General features: G+C 54.0%; 1 protein-coding gene and 2 long non-coding RNA genes across 10 annotated transcripts in view; 1 reads left to right on the top strand and 2 right to left on the bottom strand.

Annotated features, from left to right (window-relative positions):
* Nucleotides 1–1,536: 1,536 nt before the first annotated feature.
* On the bottom strand, nt 1,537–4,120 carry LOC105469339 (uncharacterized). Of its 4 annotated transcripts, XR_011615230.1 has the most exons (3): nt 2,612–2,952; nt 2,301–2,420; nt 1,537–2,082 (listed from the first exon to the last, which is right to left on the bottom strand). It is a non-coding gene; the product is annotated as an uncharacterized lncRNA (long non-coding RNA). The 4 variants fall into 4 exon arrangements; XR_011615229.1 differs by lacking the exon at nt 2,612–2,952 and adding an exon at nt 3,623–4,120 and having other exon boundaries at nt 1,537–2,420; XR_979909.3 differs by having other exon boundaries at nt 1,537–2,420; nt 2,612–2,959.
* A 13,050-nt stretch (nt 4,121–17,170) lies between these two features.
* LOC105469338 (uncharacterized) lies at nt 17,171–23,163 on the bottom strand. The gene is made up of 3 exons (XR_979908.3): nt 22,495–23,163; nt 21,908–22,087; nt 17,171–18,934 (listed from the first exon to the last, which is right to left on the bottom strand). It is a non-coding gene; the product is annotated as an uncharacterized lncRNA (long non-coding RNA).
* A 131-nt stretch (nt 23,164–23,294) lies between these two features.
* LOC105469335 (casein kinase 1 delta) overlaps nt 23,295–26,218 on the top strand; it is a 33,438-nt gene continuing 30,514 nt past the window's right edge. For 3 of the 5 annotated variants that reach the window (XM_071081880.1, XM_011720273.2, XM_011720274.2), the window contains exon 1: nt 23,295–23,696. In XM_071081880.1, coding sequence (XP_070937981.1) covers nt 23,621–23,696 — 76 coding nt within the window. In that variant the 5' untranslated portion in view covers nt 23,295–23,620. The remainder of the gene's footprint in view (nt 23,697–26,218) is intronic. The other 2 variants (XR_011615228.1, XM_071081877.1) reach the window with 1 other exon arrangement.

Below are 26,218 nucleotides of genomic sequence, written 5' to 3'. Positions count from 1 at the left end.
CAGTGTAAGAGCAGCTAGGGGGCTGCCTGGCTCTAGTGGCCAGAGAGCAGCTCGGAGAAGCTGGAACTGCTTGCTTTGTTTTTTTGAGACGGAGTCTTGCTCTGTTGCCCAGGCTGGAGTGCAGTGGCGTGATCTTGGCTCACCGCAAGCTCCGCCTCCTGGGTTCATGCCACTCTCCTGCCTCAGCCTACCGAGTAGCTGGGACTACAGGTGCCTGCCACCATGTCCAGCTAATTTTTTTATATTTTAGGTAGAGATGGGGTTTAGCCAGGATGGTCTCGAACTCCTGACCTTGTGATCCACCTGCCTTGGCCTCCCAAAGTGCTGGGATTACAGGCGTGAGCCACTATGCCCGGCCACTGTCTGCTTTTATTCAGTGCAGGCGCAATGCCAAAAACCTAGAGGGCACACAACCTGTAGGTAATTAACATTTATTATTCCCCTTTCAGGGAACATTGCACACATGATCAAAGGTTAACATAAGTAACCTGGTTAACATAAGTAAACAAGCCTGTTTAAGATAAATTCCCCTACACTCCTTTGTACCAACTACTTGCCCTCTGCCTCAGAGTTCTAGGACAGCTGCCTTCAGCTATTCTCCGCCCGGGCTCTGCAGAACTTTCCACCCTCTCAGAAGGTTTGTGTCCTTTTCCTACAGTTATTCCCACAACTCTGACCCATCCGCCACAGAAAAAGCACATTTACACCTTAGAATACCATTGAACCTTTAAAAAGAAGGAAATCTTGTCATTGTTGACAACATGTATGAACCTGAAGGACATCACTAAGTGAGCCAGGCACAGAAAGACAAATCTGCATGATCCACTGAAATACATATGGAGTGCAAAAAAGCAGAATTTGTAGGAGACAGTAGAATGGTGGTTACCAGGCTGGGCACGGGGGTTGACGTCTGTAATTCCAGCACTTTGGGAGGCTGAGGCAGGTGGATCACCTGAGGTCAGGAGCTTGAGATCAGCCTGGCTAACATGATGAAACCCCATCTCTACTAAAAATACAAAAATTGGCCTGGCACAGTGGCTCACACCTATAGTCCCAGCACTTTGGGAGGCCAAGGCAGGTGGATCACCTGAGGTCAGGAGTTTGAGACCAGCCTGACCAACATGGTGAAACCCCATCTCTACTAAAAATACAAAAATTAGCCAGGCGTGCTAGTGCATGCCTGTAATCCCAGCTACACAGGAAGCTGAGGCAGGAGAATCACTGGAACCCAGGAGGTGGAGGTTGCAGTGAGCTGAGATTGCGCCATTGCACCCCAGCCTGGGCGACGGAGTGAGACTCCATTTCAAAAAAATAAATAAAATAAAATGGCTACAACACACACACACACACACGCACGCTGGCATTACCAAGTGCTGTGAGGATGTGGAGGAAATGGAAGGCTCAGACTCCACTAGTAACATGGAAACAGCCATGTGGGAAAATCTGGCAACTTCTTATGAAACTTAACATACTCCTTTCCTTTGACCCACGCCTCAGTATCTGCCCAGAGAAATAAAAACATGTCCACACAAAGACTTCAAAAAGAAAGTCAACAGCAACTTTATTCATGATTGCCAATAGCTAGAGACAGCTACAAGTGTCCATGAATTCAGCAGGTAAACACACTGGTGTGTTCACACTGGACTACTCGGTCATCAGAAGAACAAACTCCCGAGTCGTGAAACAACACAGATGAATCTCCAGAAACATGACGCTAAGGGAAACACGCCTTACACAAGGACATGTACCTGAAAGGACAAGATCCATTGGTAGGAACTCTTAGAACGGGGGAACCATAGTGGAGAAATCAGAGTAGGTGGCGTGGTAGCAGTGGACATAGAAGGGAAATGGGCATAAGAGAATTTTCTGGGGCGAGGGAAGGGTTCTATTTGTCTTGATAGCATCTTCGGTTACACAACTGTATTTGTTAAAACTCAGCAAATGGAGGCTGGGCATGGCGGCTCGCCTGTAATTCCAGTCCCTTCAGGAGGGTGAGGCAGGAGGATCGCTTGAAGCCAGGAATTTGAGGTTACTGTGAGCCAGGATCACGCACTGCACTCCAGGCTGGGCCATAGAGCATGCCTGTCTTGAAAACAAAGAACCTCAGCGAACGTACAATTAAGTTTGTGCACTTGTTACAAACTTAACATTTAAAAACTACAAAAATTATATGCTACTGGTATGCACGCTGTTCAGGCGGTGAAGGATGCTGACATTTGCAATTTAATACTGTAACTAATATCGTTTAACTACAACAGCATAATAACAACGAGCGTAATAACGAGCACCTGCAGACCCACCTCCCGCAGCAAACCAGGTATTTCCAGTGACTTAGATCTACTCGTGTGCTTCTCCTGTCCCAGTCCCCGGAATGTGCAGCACGTTCTTGCTTTCCGAGGACTCCCCCCATGTGTGCGTACCTAAGTCAAATGTTTTATTTATCCATTTGTTTATTCAGAGACGAGTCTCGCTCTGTCACCCAGGCCGGAGTGCAGTGGCACAATCGCGGCTCTCTGCACCCTCTGCCTCCCAGGTTCAAGCGATTTTCCTGCCCCAGCCTCCCGCGTCGCTGGGATTACAGCTGCCCGCCACCACGCCCGGCCTAAGTCACCAGTTTTACAGGGTGATGTTGATCTGCCTGACAAGCTGGGCGGATGCACGGGGCAGGTGAGGCCGCGACCGCGCAAACAGTGGCGGTCACCGCAGAATCCAGGCGGTGCTCATCGCAAAATCATTTCCACCTTGCCAGATGTTTGACGTTCTTCATTAAACAAAACCCCCTGATCGGAACGCCCGTGGCCAGCGCGAAGGCGGGTCAGGGGAGCTGTCTGGGTCTTTTTTATTTTCCATCCTGGGGGACCCGCAGGCTGGTCCGCAGTGGCCCAGTTCTCCGCAGTCGGCCCCGGGCCTGACCCAGGCGCTGCCCCGGGCGGGGTCCGCAGCCCTGAACCCGCCCTCCCTCCCCGCAGCCCCGAAGCCCGCGCCCTCCCCTCCCCGCCCTCCCCTCTCCTCCTTACCCTCCCCTCCCCTTGCCCTCCTCTTCCCTCCCTTCCCCGCCCTCCCCTCCCCACTCTCCCCACCCCTCGCCCTCCCCACCCTCCCCTCTCCTGCTTGCCCTCCCCTCCCCGCCCTCCCCTCTCCTCCCCGCCCTCCCCTCTCCTCCTTACCCTCCCCTCCCCGCCCTCCCCTCTCCTCCTTACCCTCCCCTCCCCGCCCTCCCCTCGCCCTCCCCTCCCCGCCCTCCCCTCTCCTCCTTACCCTCCCCTCCCCTTGCCCTCCTCTTCCCTCCCTTCCCCGCCCTCCCCTCCCCACTCTCCCCACCCCTCGCCCTCCCCACCCTCCCCTCTCCTGCTTGCCCTCCCCTCCCTCCCCTCCCCGCCCTCCCCTCCCCTCTCCGCCCTCCCCTCTCCTCCTTGCTCTCCCCACCCTCCCCTCGCCGTCCCCTCCCCTCTCCGCCCTCCCCTCCCCGCCCTCCCCTCTCCTCCTTACTCTCTCCTCCCCTCCCCTCGCCCTCCTCTTCCCTCCTCGCAGCCCCAAAACCTGCGCCCCCCGCCCTGTCGCTGGACCCCTCCCGGCGCCCTCCCCTCCCCTCCCCGCACCAGCGCGCCCTCCCCTCTCGCACCCTTCTCCAACGCCCGCCTCCGCAGGGATGCGGCCCTAAGACTGGCAGGGAGCGCCGGTTCGACCCCTGCGCCCTAGCAACCCCTGCCCTCGCCGCTCTAGAGCGCGGGTCTCCCGGCCGGTCCCTCCCGGGTCTCCGTAGCCGGGATCGCCAGACCCTGCGAGCCGAAGCGCCCAGCCCCGCCCACTCCGGGCACATGACCCGGGCCTGGCCATTCACAGCGCAGCATCATCCAGCCTTAGTGATTGGGCCATCGGCGAGCACGTGACGCCAGCTAGGCCAATTAGAGCCCGGCCGTCTCTATTTATGGTGGAGCCGACGCTCGGCGCGCGGCTGGACGCGGTGGGTCGCGCTGGGTGTGTGGTTTGTTGTGGGTCTCCGAGGCACCTGCCTGCCTCTGTCCTGCGCCTCCGCAACCTCTTCTGCGAATGAGTCTCCCGAAGGACATCCGGGAGGATCGGAAACCTCAGCCCAGTCCCGGCGCGGGCAGTGCCCTGCGCTCCTACCCGCGGTCTGGCTGGGGTGGGCCCGAGGCCCCCGGCTCCCGGTTACCGCCGCGGGCGCGTCTGCGTCCTGACCCGGAGGGACCCACGGTCCGGGCCGTACCAGGTGGCGCTGGGGTTGGGGTTGCTGCCACGGAAGCCCAGCTCTGTGGACTCCTGCGGGGCACCCGCATCGCCCAGGACGGGGGACCCAGCCCAGCCGCAGGGGAAGGACTGGGGCTCGCGGGGCGGAGGGCTGTTAGGATTGCTGGGTACAACACGGAACGCCCAGTTAACGTTTTTGTTTAACGTGTTTTTTGTAGAGATGGGGGTTTCGCTATATTGCCCAGGCTGGTCTTGAACTCCTGGCCTCAAGCAATCCTCCCGCCTCAGTCTCCTGAGTAGCTGGGACTAGAGGCCTGAGACAGCAAGCCCTTAAGATTTTAAAACAGATTTGTTGAAATACAATGCACTTACTATGAAATTCACTTCTTGAAAGCTTACAGTTTTGCCGCATATTCGGAGATGTGCAGCCATCCTCACTATCTCATGTGACACCGTTTGTGTTGCCCCAGAAAGAAACCCCGTGCCCATGAGCGGTCACTCCCCACCCTGCCCACAGCCCTGCAAATCTGCTTCAGCCCATATAGATTTACCTCTACCGCGTTGGGCATGTACTAAAAAGTATTTGTTGTTTATCTGAAGTGCAGAATTATCGGCATCCCATATTTTTATTTGCTAATTCTGGCCAAGATTATTTGCTAATCTTGGCATCGCTGGTTCTGACCAAGGAAGCCTCAAGGAAGCAGGCAGGCACCAGAGCCCATCCCTGGCCCTGCCTGGCCCCTCAGAGCCCATCCCTGGCCCTGCCTGGCCCCTCAGAGCCCATCCCTGGCCCTGCCTGGCCCCGCCTGGCCCCTCAGAGCCCATCCCTGGCCCTGCCTGGATCCTCAGAGCTATCCCTGGCAGACTCCGGGCTCAGGTGTGCTGCCAGGCCAGGAGGGGGACAGTGAGGCTGTTTTAGGTATAACAGTCCTGGATATTTCCTGAGTATATTGTCCGAATGGTTCCTCTTTCCGTATTTTCTAGCTTCCTCTGTATATTTAAAAATAGTCTTATTAGTGTGTTTCTTCACGACATTTCAATTTGTTGTTTTTCATCATTTCCCACAATTTGAGTGATGCAAGATGGTCCTTTCTGAGCAGAGCTCCCCTCGCTCGTGCTCCTTTGTTTCGCGTAGATCTTCTTGAGGGGATTGTGTGGCCAGTGCAGGGCCGCGCAGGCCTCCCCACCCTGCATCATTCAGCAGAAGAACAGCTGGTGCCAGGGGCCCTCAACACGCTCACCCAAAAGTCAGCGAGGTGTGCACCGGTCCACTAGCCTTCCAATTGTAAACTGAAAATAAAATCTTGGCCAGGCATGGTGGCTCATGCCTGTAAACCCCGCACTTTGGGAGGTGGAGGCAGGTGGATCACCTGAGGTCAGGAGTTTGAGAGCAGCCCGGCCAACATGGCAAAACCCCGTCTCCACTAAAAATACATAAAAATTAGCCGGGGGTGGTCGCACACACCTGTAAGTCCAGCTTCTTGGGAGGCTGAGGCAGGAGAATTGCTTGAACCTGGGAGGCGGAGGTTGCAGTGAGCTGAGATCGTGCCACTGCACTGCAGCCTGGGTGATAGTGAGACTCTATTTAAAAAAAAAAAAAAAATTCCTAACCCCCCCCCAAACTGCTGAAAAGACCCCTCTCAGCCAGGGGGTCCCGGAGACACCTTAGAAATTTGAGTTTCCAGCCGGGCATGGTGGCTCATGCCTGTAATCCCAGCACTTTGGGAGGCCAAGGCGAGTGGATCACCTGAGGTCAGGAGTTTGACACCAGCCTGGCCAACATGGCAAAACCCCATCTCTACTAAAAATACAAAAAAATTAGCCGGGCATGGTGGTGGACGCCTGTAATTTCAGCTACTCGGGAGGCTGAGGCAGGAGAATTGCTTGAATCCGTTTCAGTGAGCCGAGATCACACCACTGCATTCCAGCCTGGGCAACAGAGTGAGACTCTGTCTCAAAAAATAAAACCAAAAAACTGAGTTTCCAGCCATGCTGGGATGGTAGGTCAAAGGCACCTCATTCTACCCGCTGCCGTGTGCGGTTTAGACAGAATTGACCAGCATTCATGTTAAAATAGAGATCATAAGACTAAGAATAGGCTCTGTGGCAATAAAATACCAAATTATAAACAGGACCTAAGGCCAGGCCTGGCGAAAGTAAGTCGTGCGTCCCTGCACATGAAGAACCAACTCTATTCTAAAGGCCGCAGGTTTCTCTTTTTCTCTAGCAGCTAAACAAGCACTAGCCTCACAATAAGCAGCGTTGAGACCGGGCACGGTAGGTCATGCCTGTAATCCCAGCACTTTGGGAGGCTGAGGCGGGCAGATCACGAGGTCAGGAGATCAAGACCATCCTGGCAAACACTGTGACACCCCGTCTCTACTACAAAAAAAAAAAAAAATTAGCCGGGCGCAGTGGCTCACGCCTGTAATCCCAGCACTTTGGAAGGCCGAAGCGGGTGGATCACAAGGTCAGGAGATGGAGACCATCTTGGCTAACACGGTGAAACCCCGTCTCTGCTAAAAATAGAAAAATTAGCCGGGCGTGATGGCCGGAGCCTGTAGTCCCAGCTACTCAGGAGGCTGAGGCAGGAGAATGGTGTGAACCCGGGGGACGGAGCTTGCAGTGAGCAGAGATAGCACCATTTCACTCCAGCCTGGGCAACAGAGCGAGACTCCGTCTCAAAAAAAAAAAAAAAAAATCAGCATTGAAACAACTGCAGCTCCTCCACCAGCCGACCCTGACTCCACACCCCTGCTCCACCAGCCATAGCTAGAGCTTTCCTTGGACAAGAGAGTCATTTCAGTAACTTTTCCCTGATAAGAGACCCCAACCATAGATGGGTTCTGGCTGGTTTACAGAGATTCTGCCCTCATACGCCTTCATGTCCTGAAAAGACCTTTCGAGGTATACGACCTAATTGTAATACGTTTACATGTTGCCTCTACCCCAAGGCGAACATGGGTCGTATGTAACATGCATGTTTGGATAAAGCACACGTGTCCAGATAAACATGCATGCATATTCACAGCACCTCCTGTAACCTGTTGAGTATGTATACCTGACCAACCCATTCGGCTTACATTCCTGTCTCACCCCACTCTCCCTCCAAGTGTCTCTGGCCTTAGGCTGGAGGCGACACTTCCCAGCCTGTCAGAATGGCCACCTTACAGGCTATAAACCTTTATAAGAAGTAAAGTCTCCTTTCTCAATGTATAGATCTTGTGATTTTTAACTTAACACAATCCACAGCCAGTTTCCTTCTTTTTTTTATATATATAATTTATTTTTTTGAGATGGAGTCTTGCTGTCCCCCAGGCTGGAGTGCAGTGGTATGATCTCTGCTCACCACGACCTTCACTTCCCGAGTTCAAGCAATTCTCCTGCCTCAACTTCCCAAGCAGCTGGAATTACAGCCAGTTAATTTTTGTATTTTTAGTAGAGATGGAGTTTCACCACGTTGGCCAGGCTGGTCTTGAACTCCTGACCTCAGGTGATCCACCTGCCTTGGCCTCCCGGAGTGCTGGGATTATGGGCGTGAGCCACTGCACCTGGCCTTTCTTTCTTGCTTTGGCTGGGCCTCCCGAAGGGGTCCCAGATGCAGAATATGATCAGAACAGACAAGGCCTCTCTGATTTCATCTGTTTCTTTGTTACTCAGCCATCCTTGCTCTCATTCCTCTGACTCGTAGGCAGCCCTTCCACTGCGTTTTGTGTACATGTGTTTTTTCCATCTCGAGACGATAGATTTAAATGCCCATTCTTGTTACCACTATTAGCAAGCTAGGAACGACGGGGAGAGCCTTAACCTGCTATGGGAGCAATCAGGAACCTACAGCAACTTTTTCCTTTTTTAGATAAACGTTTCATTTTAGAATAAATCTGCATTTCCAGATAAGATGTGAAGATAGATAGGAGGGCACTCTTGTTAACATCTGACATTAGTTTGGTGTTTGTGTGTAATTAATGGGCCAATACTGACACATCGTTTTTGACTAAGGCTCGCACTTGATTCCTATTGCCTCAGTTGCACTTGCTGTCCTTTTCCTGTCCCAGGAGCCCATCCCGGACCCCACAGCACACTCAGTCCTCAGGTCTCAGGCTCCTCTCGGCTTCCCTCGTGTTCGATGACCGTGGCAGTTGTGAGGAGCGCTGGCAGGTGTTTTGGAGTGTGTCCCTCTGTTGGGATTGGTCTGATATCTTTCTCTTGGTTAGACAGGGGATATGGGTTTTGGGAGGTAGACCGCAGGGTTGAAGTCCCCTCCTCATCCTGGCCTGTCAAGGACATATGCTCTCTACCTGCCAGGTCACGGGTGGGGCTGGCCTGGGCCACCTGGCTGACTCAGAGCCTGTCAGGTTTCTCCACCATGACGTCCCCCTTTCCACACGGTGCTCTTGGCGGGGAAGTCACTATTTGCAGCACCCAAGGAAGGCGTGGGGGGTTAGGCTCCCCCTCGTTAGGGGCAGAGTGTCTACATGAATTACTTGGAATTCCTTTGTGATTCATCTCTCCTCCCCACTTATTTATTTACTCAGTCATTTCCTTATATCGGTATGGATTTGTGGAGATTTATGCTGCAAGTTATGAGCCAACACGGTGCTGGTTTTGTTTTTTGATCACTTCTTCACCTTCTCACTATATTACCAGGGCTGCCACAGCTAAATGCCACAACCTGGGTGGCTTAAACAACAGGTGTTTTTCTTCTCACAGTTACGGAGTCTGGACGTCTAAGATCAGGCTGCCGGCAGGGTGGGTTCCTACTGAGGCCTCTACTGTGATGGCACCCATTCATGCTCACGTGGCCTCTCCCTGCACCCTCACGTGGCCTGTCTGCATGCTCACGTGGCCTCTCCCTGAGTCCTCACGTGGCCTCCCCTGTGTCCTCACGTGGCCTCTCCCCCTGTGTGCTCACGTGGCCTCTCCCTGCGTCCTCACGTGGCCTCCCCTGTGTCCTCACGTGGCCTCTCCCTGAGTCCTCACGTGGCCTCTCCTCTGCGTGCTAACGTGGCCTCTCCCTGCGTCCTCACGTGGCCTCTGCCTGAGTCCTCACGTGGCCTCTCCCCTGCATGCTCACTCCTGGTGTTTCTTCCTCTTCTCATAAGGACAACAGTCTTGGCCGGGCGCGGTGGCTCAAGCCTGTAATCCCAGCACTTTGGGAGGCCGAGACGGGTGGATCACGAGGTCAGAAGATCGAGACCATCCTGGCTAACAGGGTGAAACCCCGTCTCTACTAAAAAATACAAAAAACTAGCCGGGCGAGGTGGTGGGCGCCTGTAGTCCCAGATACTCGGGAGGCTGAGGCAGGAGAATGGCGTGAACCCGGGAGGCGGGGCTTGCAGTGAGCTGAGATCCGGCCACTGCACTCCAGCCTGGGCGACAGAGCAAGACTCCGTCTCAAAAAAAAAAAAAAAAAAAAAAAAAAAAAGGACAACAGTCTTGGCTGGGCACAGTGGCTCACACCCGTAATCCCAGCACTTTGGGAGGCCAAAGTGGGAGGATCACTTGAGTCCAGGAGTTCAAGACCAGCCTGGGCAATATAGTGAGACCCTACCTCTACCAAAAAAAAAGAGACACCAATCTAATCATGACCCTCATGACCTAATTGAACCTTAATCATTTCTTCAAAGGCTCCATCTCCAAATGCAGTCACATCAGGGGTTAGGGTTTCAACTTGTGATTTGGGGGCAAAGAAATTCAGTCCGTAACACTAGCACTGCAAGGCACTCCAGGATCATCTTGTGTATTTGCTATTCCAGTCCTAGAATCAGTCACTTAGCCAAAGACCTGTGGTTGTTTTCACTGGAGAAGGATCTTAGAGACCAAGATCTGAAGGCTAAGTGTGCTCACTGCTTCTCAGCTGACATAACAAAGAGAGAGATGTGTGTAGACGAAGCTGTGTATATACACATCTATTTGTACACATATCCACAAGTGGTTACATTAAGCATAAAATTATACCAATGTCTCTAATTCTGTTACCATATGGATCATTCTAGCCTTTCCCCTTGTTTATCTGTAAGCTCCCATTCCCATAGTGAGAAACCTGACCCCTACCACCTGCCACCACGTACTCGATTGTTCACTTCCAGAATGTTGTACAGTGGTTTCAGAATTATTAGCTGGTATCCCCGTGGGAAACGCCTTTATCAACTAGAGGACAGTGTTGACATCCTCTGTCTTTAGTCCTACAGACTCCACCCGTGTCCAGGGTTATTTAGGCCAGCACCCTTCCGTGAGGCTGTCCCATGCATCTGTAATGCAGTGAGAGTCCCTTGTCACAGTCTGAATTCCATCCCGGGATCCTCCATCTCCCAAGTGATTAAATTTGCATACATTAAGGCCAACTCTGTCTCCTGTACAGTCTATGGATTTTGACACATGTAGTTTTGTGTATTTCGCATTATAGTAGCATACTATGCTAGCACGTAGAATCGCTTCACGGTCCTAAAATCCTCTGTGTTCCATTCTGTTCACCCCTCCCTCTCTCCTCTTTTTTTTTTTTTTTTTTTTTTTGAGACAATGTCCCACTCTGTCACCGAGGCTGGAGTGCAATGGTGCGATCTCAGCTCACTGCAACCTCTGCCTCCCGGGTTCAAGCAAATCTTTTCCCTCAGCCTCCCGAGTAGCTGGGATTACAGGTGCCCAGCACCACGCCCGGCTAATTTTTTTTTTATTTTTTTATTTTTAGTAGAGACAGGGTTTCATCATGTTGGCCAGGCTGGTCTCCAACTCCTGACCTCAGGTGATCCGCCCGCCTCGGCCTCCCAAACTGTTGGGATCACAGACGCAAGCGGCCGTGCCCAGCCTCCCACTGGTTTCTTTCACCCTCATTCACAATTCATGCATGCCTTGGTGTGACGCGCTGGCACCTTCCATCTTACGTCACGGGACGGAGGTACTGACACCAGAGAAAGGATATCTTGGCTGCTTCCAGTTTGGACAGTTTTGGACGATTATGAATAAAGATGCTATAAACATTCCCATGAAGATTTTTGTATAGGCACTGATAAGTTTTCAACCCAGGTAACACCAAAGAGCACGGCTGCCAGATTGTGCGTCTCTGAGGCCGCGGGAACCAGGAGCACATCACTGGGCATTTTGTCCTGGTCATGGGCTCAGCCACTGGAGTTTCTCCACCACACACATGGTTGCTGTGGACACGAATGTCTAACCTGTACCATTGAAAAGTATGTCTATTTGCTAAGAGCTTTTAAATCATCAACACAGTAGGTGAAATCAATGATATTCCATCTAATGATTTTCTATGCCTGAGTTAGAGTTTTTCTTCTGTAGCGTATTGATGGAACAAATTGCACTGATATTGTCTGATATTAAACTAGAGAAACCCAGACCATGAGGTCCAGCTAGCCAATATTTTATTTCAAATTTTTTCTTTTTTCTTTCTTTTTTTTTTTGTTTTTTGTTTTTCTGTTTTTGTTTTTGAGACGGACGGAGTCTCGCTCTGTCGCCCAGGTTGGAGTGCAGTGGCGCAATCTCGGCTCACTGCAAGCTCCGCCTCCCAGGTTCACGCCATTCTCCTGCCTCAGCCTCCTGAGTAGCTGGGACTACAGGCGCCCGCCACCGCGCCCGGCTAGTTTTTTGTATTTTTAGTAGAGATGGGGTTTCACCGTGTTAGCCAGGATGGTCTCAATCTCCTGACCTCGTGATCCGCCCACCTCAGCCTCCCAAAGTGCTGGGATTACAGGCTTGAGCCACCGCGCCCGGCCTCTTTTTTTTTTTAGAGAGAGGAGCTCACTCTGTCACCCAGGCTGGAGTACAGTGGCACGATCACTGCTCAGTGCAGCCTCGAACTCCTGGGCTCCAGTGATGCTCCTGAAATCAGCAGCTCAAGTAGCTGGGACTTCAGGTACACACAAACACGTCGGCGAATTGTTTTATTTTTTCATGGCAACAAAGTCTCACTGTTTTGCCCAGGCTTAATTTTTAATTTTTTTTTTTTTTTTTTTTTTTTTTTAGTAGAGACAGGATCTCACCAAGTGGCCCAGGCTAGTCTTGAACTCCTGGGCTCAAGTGATCCCCCGCGTTCAGCCTGCCAGGGGGCTGGGATTACAGGCATGAGCCACTTCACCTGGCCCCTAATATTTTATTTCGTGTTTTTTGCACCTAAAATCTGGAGTGAAACAGGCCTCTCGTGTTCTGTTTTTGTCTGTTCTTGTTGGTTTGGAGTTGCTATCGCCCTAGCCTCATAAAGTGGGCTGGACACATCCCACTCTTTTGACTTTCTGGAACATTTTGTCCGAGACAGGAATTAACTGGCCCCAGAAGCTGAGTGGAACTCACTCATCCAGCAGCCTAGGCCCCGTGCTGGAGGAGGGCGGGCCCCCACAAACACTTTCAATCTATTCGGTTTTTTGCCTTTTTTTGTTTTGTTTTTCTCATTTTATAGTTTTCTAGGAATTTAGCGACTTCATGCCGGTTTTCAGTGTTACTGGTTTGTAAGTGATTCTAATTGTATTATTTACAACTCTGCAGTCACTTCCTTGCTTGTGTTTTGTTTGTGCGGTCTTGAGTTTTCCTTTCTTCATTCCTGCAGGGCACTTTCACGGGGTCATTCCTCCCATGCCTCCGCTTTTGGGGGTTTTGTTGTTTTCTGAGACAGAGTCTCACTCTGTCGCCCAGGCTGGAGTGCAGTGGCACAATCTCGGCTCACTGCAAGCTCTGCCTCCTGGGTTCAAGCAATTCTCCTGCCTCATCCTCCCGAGTAGCTGGGACTACAGGTCCAGCTAATTTTGTATTTATTTATTTATTCGAGACAGAGTTTCGCTCCTGTTGCCCAGGCTGGAGTGCAGTGGCACAATCTTGGCTCACCACGATCTCCGCCCCCACCCCCCGCCCCCATTCAAGTGATTCTCCTGCCTTAGCCTCCTGAGTAGCTGGGATTACAGGCATGTATCACCACGGCCGGCTAATTTTATATTTTTAGTAGAGACGGGGTTTCTCTGTGTTGGCCAGGCTAGTCTTGAACTCCTGACCTCAGGTGATCCACCTGCGTCGGTCTCACAGAGTGCTAGGATTACAGGCGTGAGCCACCGAGCCCGGCCTAATTTTTGTGTTTTTAGTAGAGATGGGGTTTCTCCATGTTGGCCAGGCTGGTCTCGAACTCCTGACCTCAGGTGATCTGCCTGCCTCAGCCTCCCAAAATGCTGGGATTACAGGCATGAGCCACCACGGCCCAGCTTTTGGGTTCTTTAATCCTCATTCTTCCCTCTCTCTCTCTTCCCTTCTTGCCCCAGTGCTTTCTGCCTTTTTAATTTTTCTCTCTTTGTTCCTTTGGGTCTGCTCTGACTTGAGTTGCCTGCCTCGAGTGGATGCCTCAGTGCTGCGTTGGAGCAGATAGAGCTGGTCTGGAGTCAGCTGCCTTCAATGCCTCCCCGTTTCTCGACGTCATCGCAACTCCCAGTTGTGCAGCTGTCCCTCCTTGAGCATCCCGCATCCTGCATCCAGCACTGTGCTGGGCCCTCCCAGCAGCTCTTCTACCCGCCCCCAACTTCCCAGCATGTGCTCAGAGCTCTGTTTCAGAGGTCCCAAATCTTGCGTTAATTTGACCCAGAATGCCCTCAGCCTGCTCCAGCCCCAGGGACATACCTCCCAGTGGCCTCCCCAGGGAACATGCTTGGGACTGGCCAGGGCTACCCCATGTTACCTGGTCACTTAGCCTGACCTCTAGAGCTCTGCCAGCTAAGTTGGGTGGGATGTCCTGCCTGGAGGAGGCGGCAGAGAAAGGAGGTGGCCTGGGTGGACACCCTGGAGAGGAGGTGCTAGGGAATTTCCCATGGCTGCCGATTCACTGGGTGGCCCCTACAGAGGCTGTGCTCACCTGGGGCAGGTGGGAGGCCCCAGTGGCTGATGACTCATGCCCAGTCACCCCACACAGCTGTGAGATGCAGAGAAGAGGGATGTCAAGGGCATCTGGGCACAGACGCTCCCCAGCTGGCCGGGATGGTGCCTGGGGTGCTGAAGAGCACGCAGGCTGGGCCTCTCTGCTGGTTCCGTGCCAGCCACGAGAGAGGAACGAGACCTCTGGGAGCTGGGGACAGGCATGACCCTTCCAGTTTTGTCCTGACCAGCCAGCAGCAGGACTCATTGGTGGGAGGGGGATGGGGCAGCAGCCCTAGGCCTGGTGGGGACCCCTCCGACTTCCTGCAGGCTGGGCCAGGGCTGCATCCCCTGCACTCCTGTGGGCATCATCCCATCACCTGCCCACACCTCCAGTGGCAGAGGCGGCCGAGGAACAGCTCTCTGCGACCTGGGTGAGGCAGGTGCCACCCGGACGCCAGGCCTCACTCCTCCCCTGGCTCTGGAGGAAAGACTCCATCCTGCTGGGAGTGGCTGTCCAAGTCACAAATGAGGGCAGTGGCAAGGACACGTCGTTCCTCCTGCATGCAGCGCCGGCTTCTCGGCCATTGCAGACAGTGCACTGATGGTGCCCTGTGTGCCCAGCCCTGCACAGCGAGGGTGGAACAGGGAACAGGGACTTCAGTCACTGCCAGTCACCCTGGAGAAGCTGACTAGAGGGTACACGGTTTGCCCAGGGCTGCCAGGCTAAGGACGGGCCCCAGGGCCGAGGGAGGGTGCTCCTGAGCCAGGCATGCAGGGCTGGGCCTGGGAACCCTGGAAGACCTCTGAACACAAAAACTGGAGCAGCACCCAGCCCAGGTGGCCCATCACCTTGTGGGCTATGTGGGGGAAGGTGTGAGGGTCCAGGTATGGGGCAGGTTCCACCCCCAATAGGTTCCCAGCTCAGGACTCAAAATGTCTGATGGGAACCAACTCCATCGGGGCATGCAGCCCCCACCGTGCGATGACCACAGACGTGGGTCACCCTTAGCCCTACCAAGGGCCAGTACAACCGAACCCCTCCTCCCACCTGGCTTCTTCAAGGCTCACACCCTCACCTGACCAGGTAAACCAGCCATGGAAGGAGCCACGTGCATGGAAAGCTCTCCCTCGTAGCCAGCCGTTACCGTGGATTCTGCCAGGGGCATGAATCAGGGCTGGGTCTGGGGCAGGGAGTAGGGGGTCTCTGCCTTAGCCCTACTGACTCAGGGCCAGGCCATTCTCTGTGGCAGCAGCCACATCCCCCCTAGAGAATGAAATCACCTCTGGTCCAAACCACTGGTCTCCAGCAGCCCTGACCACTCCGAGTATCACCGAGCACTTGAAATGTGGCTTCGGAGCCTGAAGACCTGCTTTTTACTTTTATTTAATTAATTTAAATAACCACATGTGGTTGACGGCTGCCATGTTGCACAGGGCATCTCTAGGGCAACCTCATCGCCGTCCCAGCCTTCGTGGTGGCCTCGTCGGTGCCTGGGCTAAGTCGTGGGAGGTGGAACATGAACTCACTTCCATTCCTGCCTGGCGTGGGCTGGGCATTGCTCGCCTCTGCCCAATTAGTCACCAGGGCTGGCTAGAAGCCTCGGGAACATGAAGGGCTGCTTTCCTCAGCTCTACCCGTGCCTCTGTCTAACCTGAGCCCTGGGTGATCCCAGCACTTCCTGGAGTTACCTTTGGCCAGCAGGTGGGTGATAGATAGGTTTGCCCAACACTCACGCACACACACACCTGTGCACACACACATGCATGCACACACGTGAACACACACATGCAAACACGGACACTCGTGCACACATGCACACACACATATGCACATGCGTGCACAGGTACACACAGGCACATGCACACACACGGACACATGCACACACACGGGCACACATGCACACGTGCACACGCGTACACTTGTATGCACACACGCAGGAACACATACTGCCTCTAGCTCCTGGAATACCACCCCCAGGTCCCATCTGGGAACCTCCACGCCGGCATCCTTTATCGGACTGAAGTCCCCTCCCCCTGAAAGCTGCTGGAAGCCGCAAACCGCAGCCCTCCTTGTGCAGCTGTCAGTGGCCTTCATCTGTGCAGGGCTGGCTTGTCCATCTTCATCACCCCCAGGCTCAGGGGTGGGGCAACATTGGTGTCTTCAGGAAACTGCAAGTGGGATGGGAGGTGAGGACCTCTAACCCAGCAAGGGAGTTGGCTCCAGACTCAGGGCTGCTTCGTGGGTTTTGGTGGTTTTTGTTTCTAGGTTTTGTTTTGTTTATTATTATTTTTTGAGACAGAGTCTCGCTCTGCACTCTGTCGCCCAGGCTGGAGTGCAGTGGCGTGAACTCAGTTCAATGCAACCTCCGCCTCTCAGGTTCAAGGAATTCTCCTGCCTCTGCCTCCCAAAGAGCTGGGATTGCAGGCATGAGCCACTGTGCCCAGCCTCTTGTTTTGTTGTTGTTGAGACAGAGTCTTGCTGTGGCCTAGGCTGGAGTGCAGTGACGCAATCTCAGCTCACTGAAGCCTCAAACTCCAGGGCTCAAGCAATCCTCCCACTTCAGCCGCCAGAGTAGCTGGAATCACAGGTGTGCACCACCATGCTGGGCTGAGTTTTATATTCTTTGTAGAGATGGTGTTTTGCCATGTTGCCCAGGCTGGTCTGAAACTCCTGAGGTCAAGCCATCCTCTTGCCTCAGCCTCCTGGGTAGCTTGAACTATAGGTGTGAGCCACCACACCTGGCTAATTTTTTATTTTTTTGTAGAGACAAGGTCTCACTAGTTGCCTAGGTTGGGTTTTTTAAAAATTTAATTAAATTAATTTTTTTTTTTTTGAGATGGAGTCTCACTCTGTCGCCCAGGCTGGAGTGCAGCGGCACGATCTTGGCTCACTGCAACCTCTGCCTCCCAGGTTCCAGCGATTCTCCTGCCTCAGCCTCCCGAGAGCTGGGACTACAGGTGCGCACGACCACACCGGGCTAATTTTTATATTTTTTAGCAAAGACGGGGTTTCACCTTTTTGCCCAGGCTGGTCTCGAACTCCTGACCTTGTGATCCACCCACCTCGGCCTCCCAAAGTGCTGGGATTACAGGCGTGAGCCACTGCGTCTGGACTTTTTTTTAATGTAGGCAAAATTTACATAACAAAATTCATCATTTTAACTATTTGAAAGTATACAATTCGGTTAATTTTAGTACATTTGCAATATTATGTAACCCTCACCTCTGTCTAGTTCTGAAACATTTTCACCGTCCCGAAAGGGAAGGAAACCCCCTCCCGATTAGCAGTCACTCCCCACATCCCACCCAGCCCCTGACGACCACCGATCCACAGTCTGTGTGGATGAATCTGCCTACTTTGGACATTCCATGTAAATGGACTCATACAGTATAGAGTCTTTCGAGACTTGCTTCTGCTGCTGAGCATCGTGTGTTTTCAAGGTTTGTCTGTGTTGTAGCACGTTACTGCCTCCTTCTTTTTTCGGTTAGTGCCTCCTTTTTTTTTTTTTTTTTGAGACAGAGTCTCACTCTGTCACCCAGGCTGGAGTGCAGTGGTGCAATCTCAGCTCACTGCAACCTCCACTCCCAGGTTCAAGTGATTCTCCCACCTCGGTCTTCCGAGTGGCTGGGATTACAGGCGCCCGCCACCACACCCGGCTATTTTCATATTTTTAGCAGAGGCAGGTTTTCACCTTGTTGGCCAGGCTGTTCTCGAACTTCTGACCTCAAGTGATCCACCTGCCTTGGCCTCCTAAAGTGCTGGGATTACAGTGTGAGCCACCGTGCCTGGCCATCATTCATTTTTTTTTTTTGAAACAGGGTCTCACTCTGTCTTCCAGGCTGGAGTACAGTGGTGCGATCACGGCCACTGAAGCCTAGACCTCCAGGGCTCAAGCAATCCTCCTGCCTCAGCCTCCCAAGTAGCTGGGACTGCAGGTGCACACCACAATGCTTGGCTAATTGTATTTTTGTAGAAATGGGGATTCGTCATGTTGCCCGGGCTGGTCTCAAACTCCTGGGCTCAAGTGATCCTCCTGCCTTTGCCTCTCAAAGTGTGGGATTACTGGCGTGAGACACCGTATCCAGCCTTCCTCACTTCTGATGAGAGCTCTGGGAAGATTTCTGCTCCCCACTGCTCCCTGCCCCCAGCTTCCAGGTTTTAGTGCTAGCCTACAGAGGAATTCCTTACAGCAGCATTTCCTGTAGAAAATCTGTTTAGCACTTACTTCACCCAGTTCCAGAGAGGTGATCATTATTTATTCTCTGCCACATGTTAGCACGCATGCAAGTATACACACACATGCATGCTGTGTACATGCACGTACACACGTGCACACACGCAAACATGTATGTACATGATGTGCGTGCACCTGTGTACTGTGTGTGCATAAATACACACACAACACACATGTGTGCATGCAGGTGTGCACAGGTGCCGACTTACACAGAGAGTGCTGCTAGACGTGGTGCCCCCTCCCCTTCCCCGCCCTGTCTGAGATCTGGGTTCCGTTTCATTCGTCGTTCACAGGGAGGCCTTCCTGGCCCCTTCCTGGCTGGGCTCAGGGTGTTAGACTCGGCATCCTCCCACACCCACAGACGCCTTCCTTCGCCCTGCCAGGCAGATGGCGTCTGTGCCAGGCATGAGTCCTGGGAGCCGTCTTGGTTGTCTGAAGGTGTTTTCTGCAGCTTCCAGTTATGTGTGAGCCGCTATCTCAGTCTGTTCGTGCTGCTGTAACCAAACGCCACGGACTGGGTATTTATAAAGAACAGAAATTGATTTCTCACAGTTCTGGGGGCCGGGAAGTCCAAGATGAGGGTGCTGGCAGGTTCAGCGTCTGGTCAGGGCCTGGTGTCTCCTCCCAAGATGACAGCTTGTTACTGTGTCCTGCAGAGGGGAGGAACGTGGTGTCCTCACACGGCAGAGAGACAAAAGGGGAAAAGGGACCAAACTCCCTCCATCAAGCCCTTTCACCAGGCACTAAGCCATTCATGAGGGCGGGGCCTCACGATCCGAGCCCCCCTCCAAAGCACCCATTCCACTGATGCACTAGGCAGGTCAGTTTCTGACACACGCTTTGGGGAGGTCACGGGCAGGTGACAGCAGAGCCCCAAGCCAGTCTGATTCTTTCACTTTGTTGTTGTTGTTGTTTGTTTGTTTGTTTGTTTTTGAGATACAGTCTCGTTCTTGTTGCCTGGGCAGAGTGCAGTGGCAGGATCTCAGCTAACTGCAACCTCCGCCTCACGGATTCGAGGGATTCTCTTGCCTCGGCCTCCTGGGTAGCTGGGACTACAGGTACGTGCCACCACACCTCGCTAATGTTTGCATGTTTAGTAGAGACAGAGTTTCACATGTTGGCCAGGCTGGTCTCAAACTCCTGACCTCAGGTGATCTACCTGCCTCAGTCTCCCAAAGTGCTGGGATTCCAGGTGTGAGCCACCCGGCCTGATTCTTTCCCTTTCTTAGCAGATTCTTTCTAAATGGGTATCCATAAACTTTCCTTTCCCTGTTGCTATAGTTTGGGTGTTGGTCCCTTCAAACCTCAGTTGAAATCTGATCCCCAGTGTTGGAGGTGTCTGGGTCATGGGGGTGGATTCCTCACGAATGGCTTGGTGCTGTCCTCTTGGTAATGAGTGAGTTTTCACTCTTACTAGTTCCAGCAAGACGTGCTTTTTTTTAAAAAGGCCTGCACAGCCAGGCGCGGTGCCTCACGCCTGTAATCCCAGCACTTTGGGAGGCTGAGGCGGGTGGATCACGAGGTCAGGAGTTTGAGACCAGCCTGATCAACATGGTGAAACCCTGTCTCTACTAAAAATACAAAAATTAGCCGGGTGCGGTGGCGGGTGCCTGTGGTCCCAGCTACTCAGGAGGCTGAGGCATAAGAATCGCTTGAACCTGGGAGGCGGAGTTTGCAACCTCCATCTTTAAAAAAAAAAAAAAAAAAAGGCCTATACTTCCCTACTCCTCCAGCTCCCTCCCGCACGCGGTCTCCACACACTCCAGCTCCCCTTCACCTTCTGCCACGAGTGGAGGCAGCAAGACCCTCACCAGGGGCAGACGCCCGATCTTGAACTTTCGAGACCTCAGCATCATGAGCTATGTTAGGCTGTGGTTGCCTTGCTATAAAGAAATACTTAGGACTGGGCAATTTTAAAAGAAAAGAGGGTCAGGCATGGTGGCTCATGCCTGTGATCCCAGCACTTTGGCAGGCCGAGGTGGATGGATCACTTGAGCTTAGGAGTTTGAGACCAGTCTGGGCAACACAGTAAGACCCCATGTCTACAAAAAATAAGAAAAATTAGCCAGGCATGGTGGCGTGTGCCTGTAGTCCCAGCTACTCAGGAAGCTGAGGCAGGAGAATCTCTTGAACCCGGGAGGCGCAAGTTGCAGTGAGCCGAGATCACACCACTGCACTCTGGCCTGGGTGACAGAGCAAGACCCTGTGTCAAAATAAATAAATAAATAAATAATGAGAAGAGGTTTACTTGGCTCATGGTTCTGCAGGCTTGACAGGAAGCATGGTACTGGCACCTGCTTGGCTTTTGGGGAGGCCTCTGGAAGCTTCAGATCATGGTGAAAGGCAATGGGGGAACAGGCAACTCACGTGGCCAGAGCAGAAGCCAGCAAGCGAGCGAGAGAGGTGACCCACACTTTTAAATAACCAGATCTTGGGAGAACTCACTATCTCAAGGACAGCACCAAGGGGATGGTGCTAAACATTTCTGAGAAATCCACCCCCATGGTCCAGCCACCTCTCAGCCACCACTCAGTGTAAACCCCACCTCCAACCTTGGGGTTTACAATCCAACATGAGGTTTAGTAGGGACAAATATACAAATTACATCATGATTCTTCATAAATTGTCCAGCCTCAGGTATTTCTTTTTTTTTTTTTTTTTTTTGAGACAGAGTCTCGCTTTGTCGCCCAGGCTGGAGTGCAGTGGCCCGATCTCAGCTCACTGCAAGCTCCGCCTCCCGGGTTTCCACCATTCTCCTGCCTCAGCCTCCCGAGTAGCTGGGACTACAGGCGCCACCACCATGCCCGGCTAGTTTTTTGTATTTTTTTAGTAGATATGGGGTTTTGCCGTGTTAGCCAGGATGGTCTCGATCTCCTGACCTCGTGATCCGCCCGTCTCGGCCTCCCAAAGTGCTGGGATTACAGGTGTGAGCCACCGCGCCCGGCCTCAGGTATTTCTGGATAGCAACAGTAAAGGAGACACTGTGGTGTTCAGGAGTTGTATCAGGACGGGCCCGGGTGTGGGCTCGCCCTCATACGTCCTGCTGGGAGCTCAGGGGGCTTTCCAGCCTGCAGGTCGGGACGTCCTTCTAGTCTGAAAGATGTCCTAGTATCATCAAACCACCCCACAGACCATGCCTGGAGACTCTGCCTCACACGCCTGTTCCCAGCAGTCACCAACCCCTCATCCCTCCCTTATCACCGCATCTGTGCAAGCGTCTCCCCTGTGACGGAGGCTGTTCCTTGGCAATGACTATCCTCAGCTTCAGCCCCCTGCTGACAGTTTTCTAGCTCAGAACCTGGGGCTCTGGCTGCAGGATGTCCTGTTCATGCCATGTCTGCATCCTGTCTTTTCGGAAGGGGTGGTGTCATTCTCTGGGCTCCACATCTGTTTTGTCCTCCTCTCTCTGACCCCGGGGCTCCAGGGCACCACTGTCCTCTTCCTTTGTCAGTTTGTTGTGTCTGGGGCTGGTAGTGGGGGAGCCACAGCAATCAGCCTCCCTCACCTTGCCCAGCCCGCACATTCCCAGGGCTCTGGCCATCCCCACTACACCACAGCCCTGTGTGCATGGGTTATAGAGTCAAGACACAAACACACAAAAGCCAGGCAGACGGGCACAGTACCTGCTGCAGCTGCATGAAGCTGGGGCACTGTGGGTGAGAAGAGCTAGAAATGTTGGGGCCATCAGAGCCCAGGAGGACCAGCTGAGGGAGGAGCAGCTGACAGGTGGGCAGGTGCCCCTGGTCAGGGAGAGCAGGACTCCCCAGGAAGAAGGATCACAGTCACCGCGGGAGAACTGGGCTCTGTTCATCAACAGAAAAGCCATGAGCGATCCTGCCAATAAGGTCAGTTTTACTAGTCTGGCAGCCCCCACCCCAGGCTCCTGTAACTCAGAAACTGGGCAGTTCCGACTGCCTGTGCCTCATTAGTGACTGACGGTGGTATGGCCGGTGGCGTCTCCTGTCTCCAGGCCCTGCTGTGTAACTTCAGGAATGGATACCTGCCTCCCCCACCCGACCTCCAGCTGTTTGGAGCTGAGGGGTGGAGAGGAAGGACTTGGGGGTGGAGAAAGGCGGGCACCACTGCGGGGCCTGCGGGGGCTGCTTTCCTCTTCTGCAGTGACCTGGACGGGCTGAGGCTGTTGTCTCACTCACGCTGTGGTGCCCACACCAGAGCCCTGGTATGCTACTGCCTCAAAACACACATTCACCTGTTTCACGTTCTTGAGTTTCAGCGAGGATGTGACAGGTCTCAACATACATGGATGTGGGACCATGGGTACGGGTTCTTCAAGGTCCCCATGCACCGCAGCCCAGGGGGCTTGTCTGAAGGGCTTTCTTCCCAGCGATGGGAATCAAAGGCCCCAATCTTTGAAGCTGGCCATCAGCCTGAACGTCCACTCCTTGTTTTCTTTTGCAAGGAGGAACATTCAGAACCAACACAGATAAGAATGTTGACTCGGTCTCCAGGCCGCAGGGACTGGCGGGAGGCAGGTGGTCTGGCCTCGTATTGTGAAAGGTGGTGGCTTTGCCCTTGATCTCCAAGCTGGACATCAGGACCTCCGAAGGCGTGGGCCCGCTCTGTCTCTGGCCTTAGGTGTCAGGAGGTAAGGCTGCAGACGCTGACGTCCTGGGAAGCCCCAAGCCCGGGAACTGGTAGCCCAGTGAGGGGGTCTCCCCTGTGTCCCCTGAGCCTGGCCTGTCACTCTGTCCAGGCCTCAGCTACCTGTCCCCTCCTGCAAAAGGCACCGCCTGTCGCGAGGAACTCATCTGGCTTCCTCGACATCTCGGGGGACACACGAAAAGCCCCCGCGAGAGCAGCGGGAGACTGCAGGTGGAAGGGGCTGGCGGCCCGAGGTAACGGGACGGTGCGGGGCAGAAGGGCTTGGCCCTGCGCAGAGTTGGGAGGAGGCCTGGAGCGCTCGCCCCGCCCGGCCCCGCCCCCGAGGGCCAGGCCCCGCCCCCGGAGCGCCGCGGCCCCGCCCCACCGGGTTGCTAGGGGAAGTGACGTCACAGCGCGATGGCGGCGGCTCCTTTAGGCAGCTGAAGGGGGATTTAGGCCCGGAAGATCCGAGTCCATCCGCGGCGGGGAGAGGGCAAGCGGGGTCGGCAGGGGCCGGAGCAGCGGCGGCGGCGCTCGGACTGTCCCATCCGCCCCGTATTGAGGCGCTGGGAGCGGCGGGGTGAGAGGAAAGCGATGGTGAAAGCGGGGCCGTGAGGGGGGCGGAGCCGGCAGCCGGACCCGCAGTAGCGGCAGCAGCGGCGCCGCCTCCCGGAGTTCAGACCCAGGAAGCGGCCGGGAGGGCAGGAGCGAACCGGGCCGCCGCCGCCGCCGCCATGGAGCTGAGAGTCGGGAACAGGTACCGGCTGGGCCGGAAGATCGGCAGCGGCTCCTTCGGAGACATCTATCTCGGTGAGGCCCCGCCGCCCCCGCCCGCCGTTCGAGGACCCGGGCCCGGCGGCTGCCAAGACCAATCGCGACCGCGGAAGGAAGTGGCGGCCCCCGCGGGGTCTGCGTGCAAGTCGGGGCGCCGCCGGGTCGTGGCCAGAACCCAACGGCCACTAGGCGAGCGCGGCCAGGGGTGGGGAGGGCAGTGGGGAGCGGACGTGGGGGAGGGGCAGGGCCAGGTCGGGGGCGCAGGGTCTGGAGGGAGGAGGGGACAGGGGAGCTGACCCGGGGTGGGGCATGGGCTCGGGGGCGCTGACCCGGGTAGGGGCAGGGTCGTGGGGAGCGGACCCGGGAAGGGCTGGGTGGGGCGTGGGGAGGCGGGCCTGGGGGAGGGGCAGGGCGGGGGTGGGGGCAGCGGGCCGCGGGCGGGGAGGGGGCGAGGCCGGGGCGGCGGAGCGGGCGTCGGCTTCCTCCACGCCTAAGGTCACCGCAGTAAACAAAGGCCACGGTCTTTCTTCCGCAGCCCGGTCCGGGGCTGTCTGGTTCCCCCCACAGAGGCTGCCCCTGCGTCTTGCACGCGTGGGGGAAAATGTCAGAAAGACCCAAATGCCTTGTGGGAGTGGGGGAGTGGCCCGGCTGGGAGCGGAGCTTGCCCTCCGCCTCGCAGCCGCCCTGATGACTGACCGCTGGGGGTTCTCTCTCGCCTGTGCCCCTTGGCCTTGGAGCGGTGACTGAGTGCAGATGAGCAAGGGTTAAGTTTAGGTGACGGTAGAGAAAGTCACCCAGGGTTAAGATGCTGGCGAAGTGAGAGGCAGATGAAGTAGTTGTACTCATGAGCTGTCCTTTAGACTATAACAGTCTCACGGTAGATTTCAAAAAACATGGGATTAGAACGTTCTGGGGTGTGTCATATTTACAATGGAAAAATATGCACGTGAACACAAGTGTAATGAAAGGTTGGCTTAAATCTTCAAGTTTGTAATTTTTTTTTTTTTTTCCTTTTTTGAAACGGAGTTTCGCTCTTGTTGCCCAGGTTGGAGGGCAATGGCGCGATCTCGGCCTCCCAGGTTCAAGCGATTCTCCTGCCTCAGCCTCCCTAGTAGCTGAGATTACAGGCATGCGCTACCACGCCGGGCTAATTTTGTATATTTAGTAGAGACGGGGTTTCTTCATGTTGGTCAGGCTGGTCTCCAACGCCCGCCCGATCTCAAGTGATCCGCCCACTTCGGCCTCCTAAAGTGCTGGGAAGCCACTGTGCCTGGCGGAAGTTTGTAATTTTAAAGTAACAATTTTCTGCACTTGTCAGTGGGATTGTGCAGTGCACGAGTTATTCCAAGACCCCTTGCATTTGAGGATATGTAGCCTGAGGCGGTGTGCCTGCAGAGGGGCTGCTGCAGACCTTTGAGGGGAGCTGTTTTCTGTTCCAGCAGCCCTAGCTTTTGGGGCATTTGTCAGCCAGGGTCAGGAATCCCATGGGATGTCAGTAATGCCTCTGGTCATACCTTTTAGATGAACCCACATGTGGACAGTACCCAGCCTCACTCCCTTCCCATTTTTCACCAGAGAGAGAACTCAGGACCCGGTGGGCTGACAGCGTTAGGCTGAATCCATACATATGGGTGGCTCATACTTCGGGTGCCTGGTTAATCTGCCGGGTAACCCCGTCATATGCCATGTTGTTGCTTTTGAACCTGTACATATGCCTTAGTGGCCTGCTGAGTAAGCAGGCCTTAGACATTTGGGTTTGACTGTTTGAACATTTATACCAGGTGGTCAGCTGGATGTGTTCTTGGCAGTGTTTTGGAAGTCAGGGTGCTTGGTAAATGGAAGTCGTTTGGCTTATTTATAGAACAGTAGATTTTGGGGAAAGTTTTAATCCCAGGATCTGAGTTACACTGCAAAGCCAGTCCATTAACCACCTTTAGGCAGGCATCAAAGAGAAGTATTTTGGGCCAGGCGTGGTGGCTCACGCCTGTAATCCCAGCACTTTGGGAGGCCAAGGCGAGCGGATCACTTGAGGTCAGGAGTTCGAGACCAGCCTGGCCAAAGTGGCGAAACTCTGTCTCTACTAAAAATACAAAAATTGGCCAGGCGTGGTGGTGGCTGCCTGTAGTCCCAGCTACTTGGGAGGCTGAGGCACGAGAATCACTTGAACCTGGGAGGCGGAGGTTACAGTGAGCCAAGATCATACCACTGCACTCCAGCCTGGGTGATGGAGTGAGACTCTGTCTAAAAAAAAAAAAAAAGAAAGAAGTACTTTGAAACTATTTCTTCTCTTCTCTGAGACCTTGTCAAACAACTTTTGTGCTTTCCAAAGATAGAGTCAGACAAATTTTGGTGTGGTTGTCACCAAGTGATTCCAGAGGTGGAGGGTGGAAGGCTGTCTCCTCACTCAGCGTTCTACCCTCCAGGCCTCACCTCTCGCTGGGCATACAGTCATGTTGGATACGGGATTGCAGGCGGCTGTGGCTCTGACTCCCTGGGGTTGGACCCCCCCCAGACAGCCATCCATCAGGGTACACGTCCAGTTATTTGAGTAGGGTTGG

Source organism: Macaca nemestrina, chromosome 17 (assembly GCF_043159975.1).
Source record: "Macaca nemestrina isolate mMacNem1 chromosome 17, mMacNem.hap1, whole genome shotgun sequence".
Classification (NCBI taxonomy): Eukaryota; Metazoa; Chordata; class Mammalia; order Primates; family Cercopithecidae; genus Macaca; species Macaca nemestrina.
The sequence above is the reverse complement of the archived record's forward strand: the minus strand, read 5'-3'. Positions and strand labels throughout refer to the sequence as shown.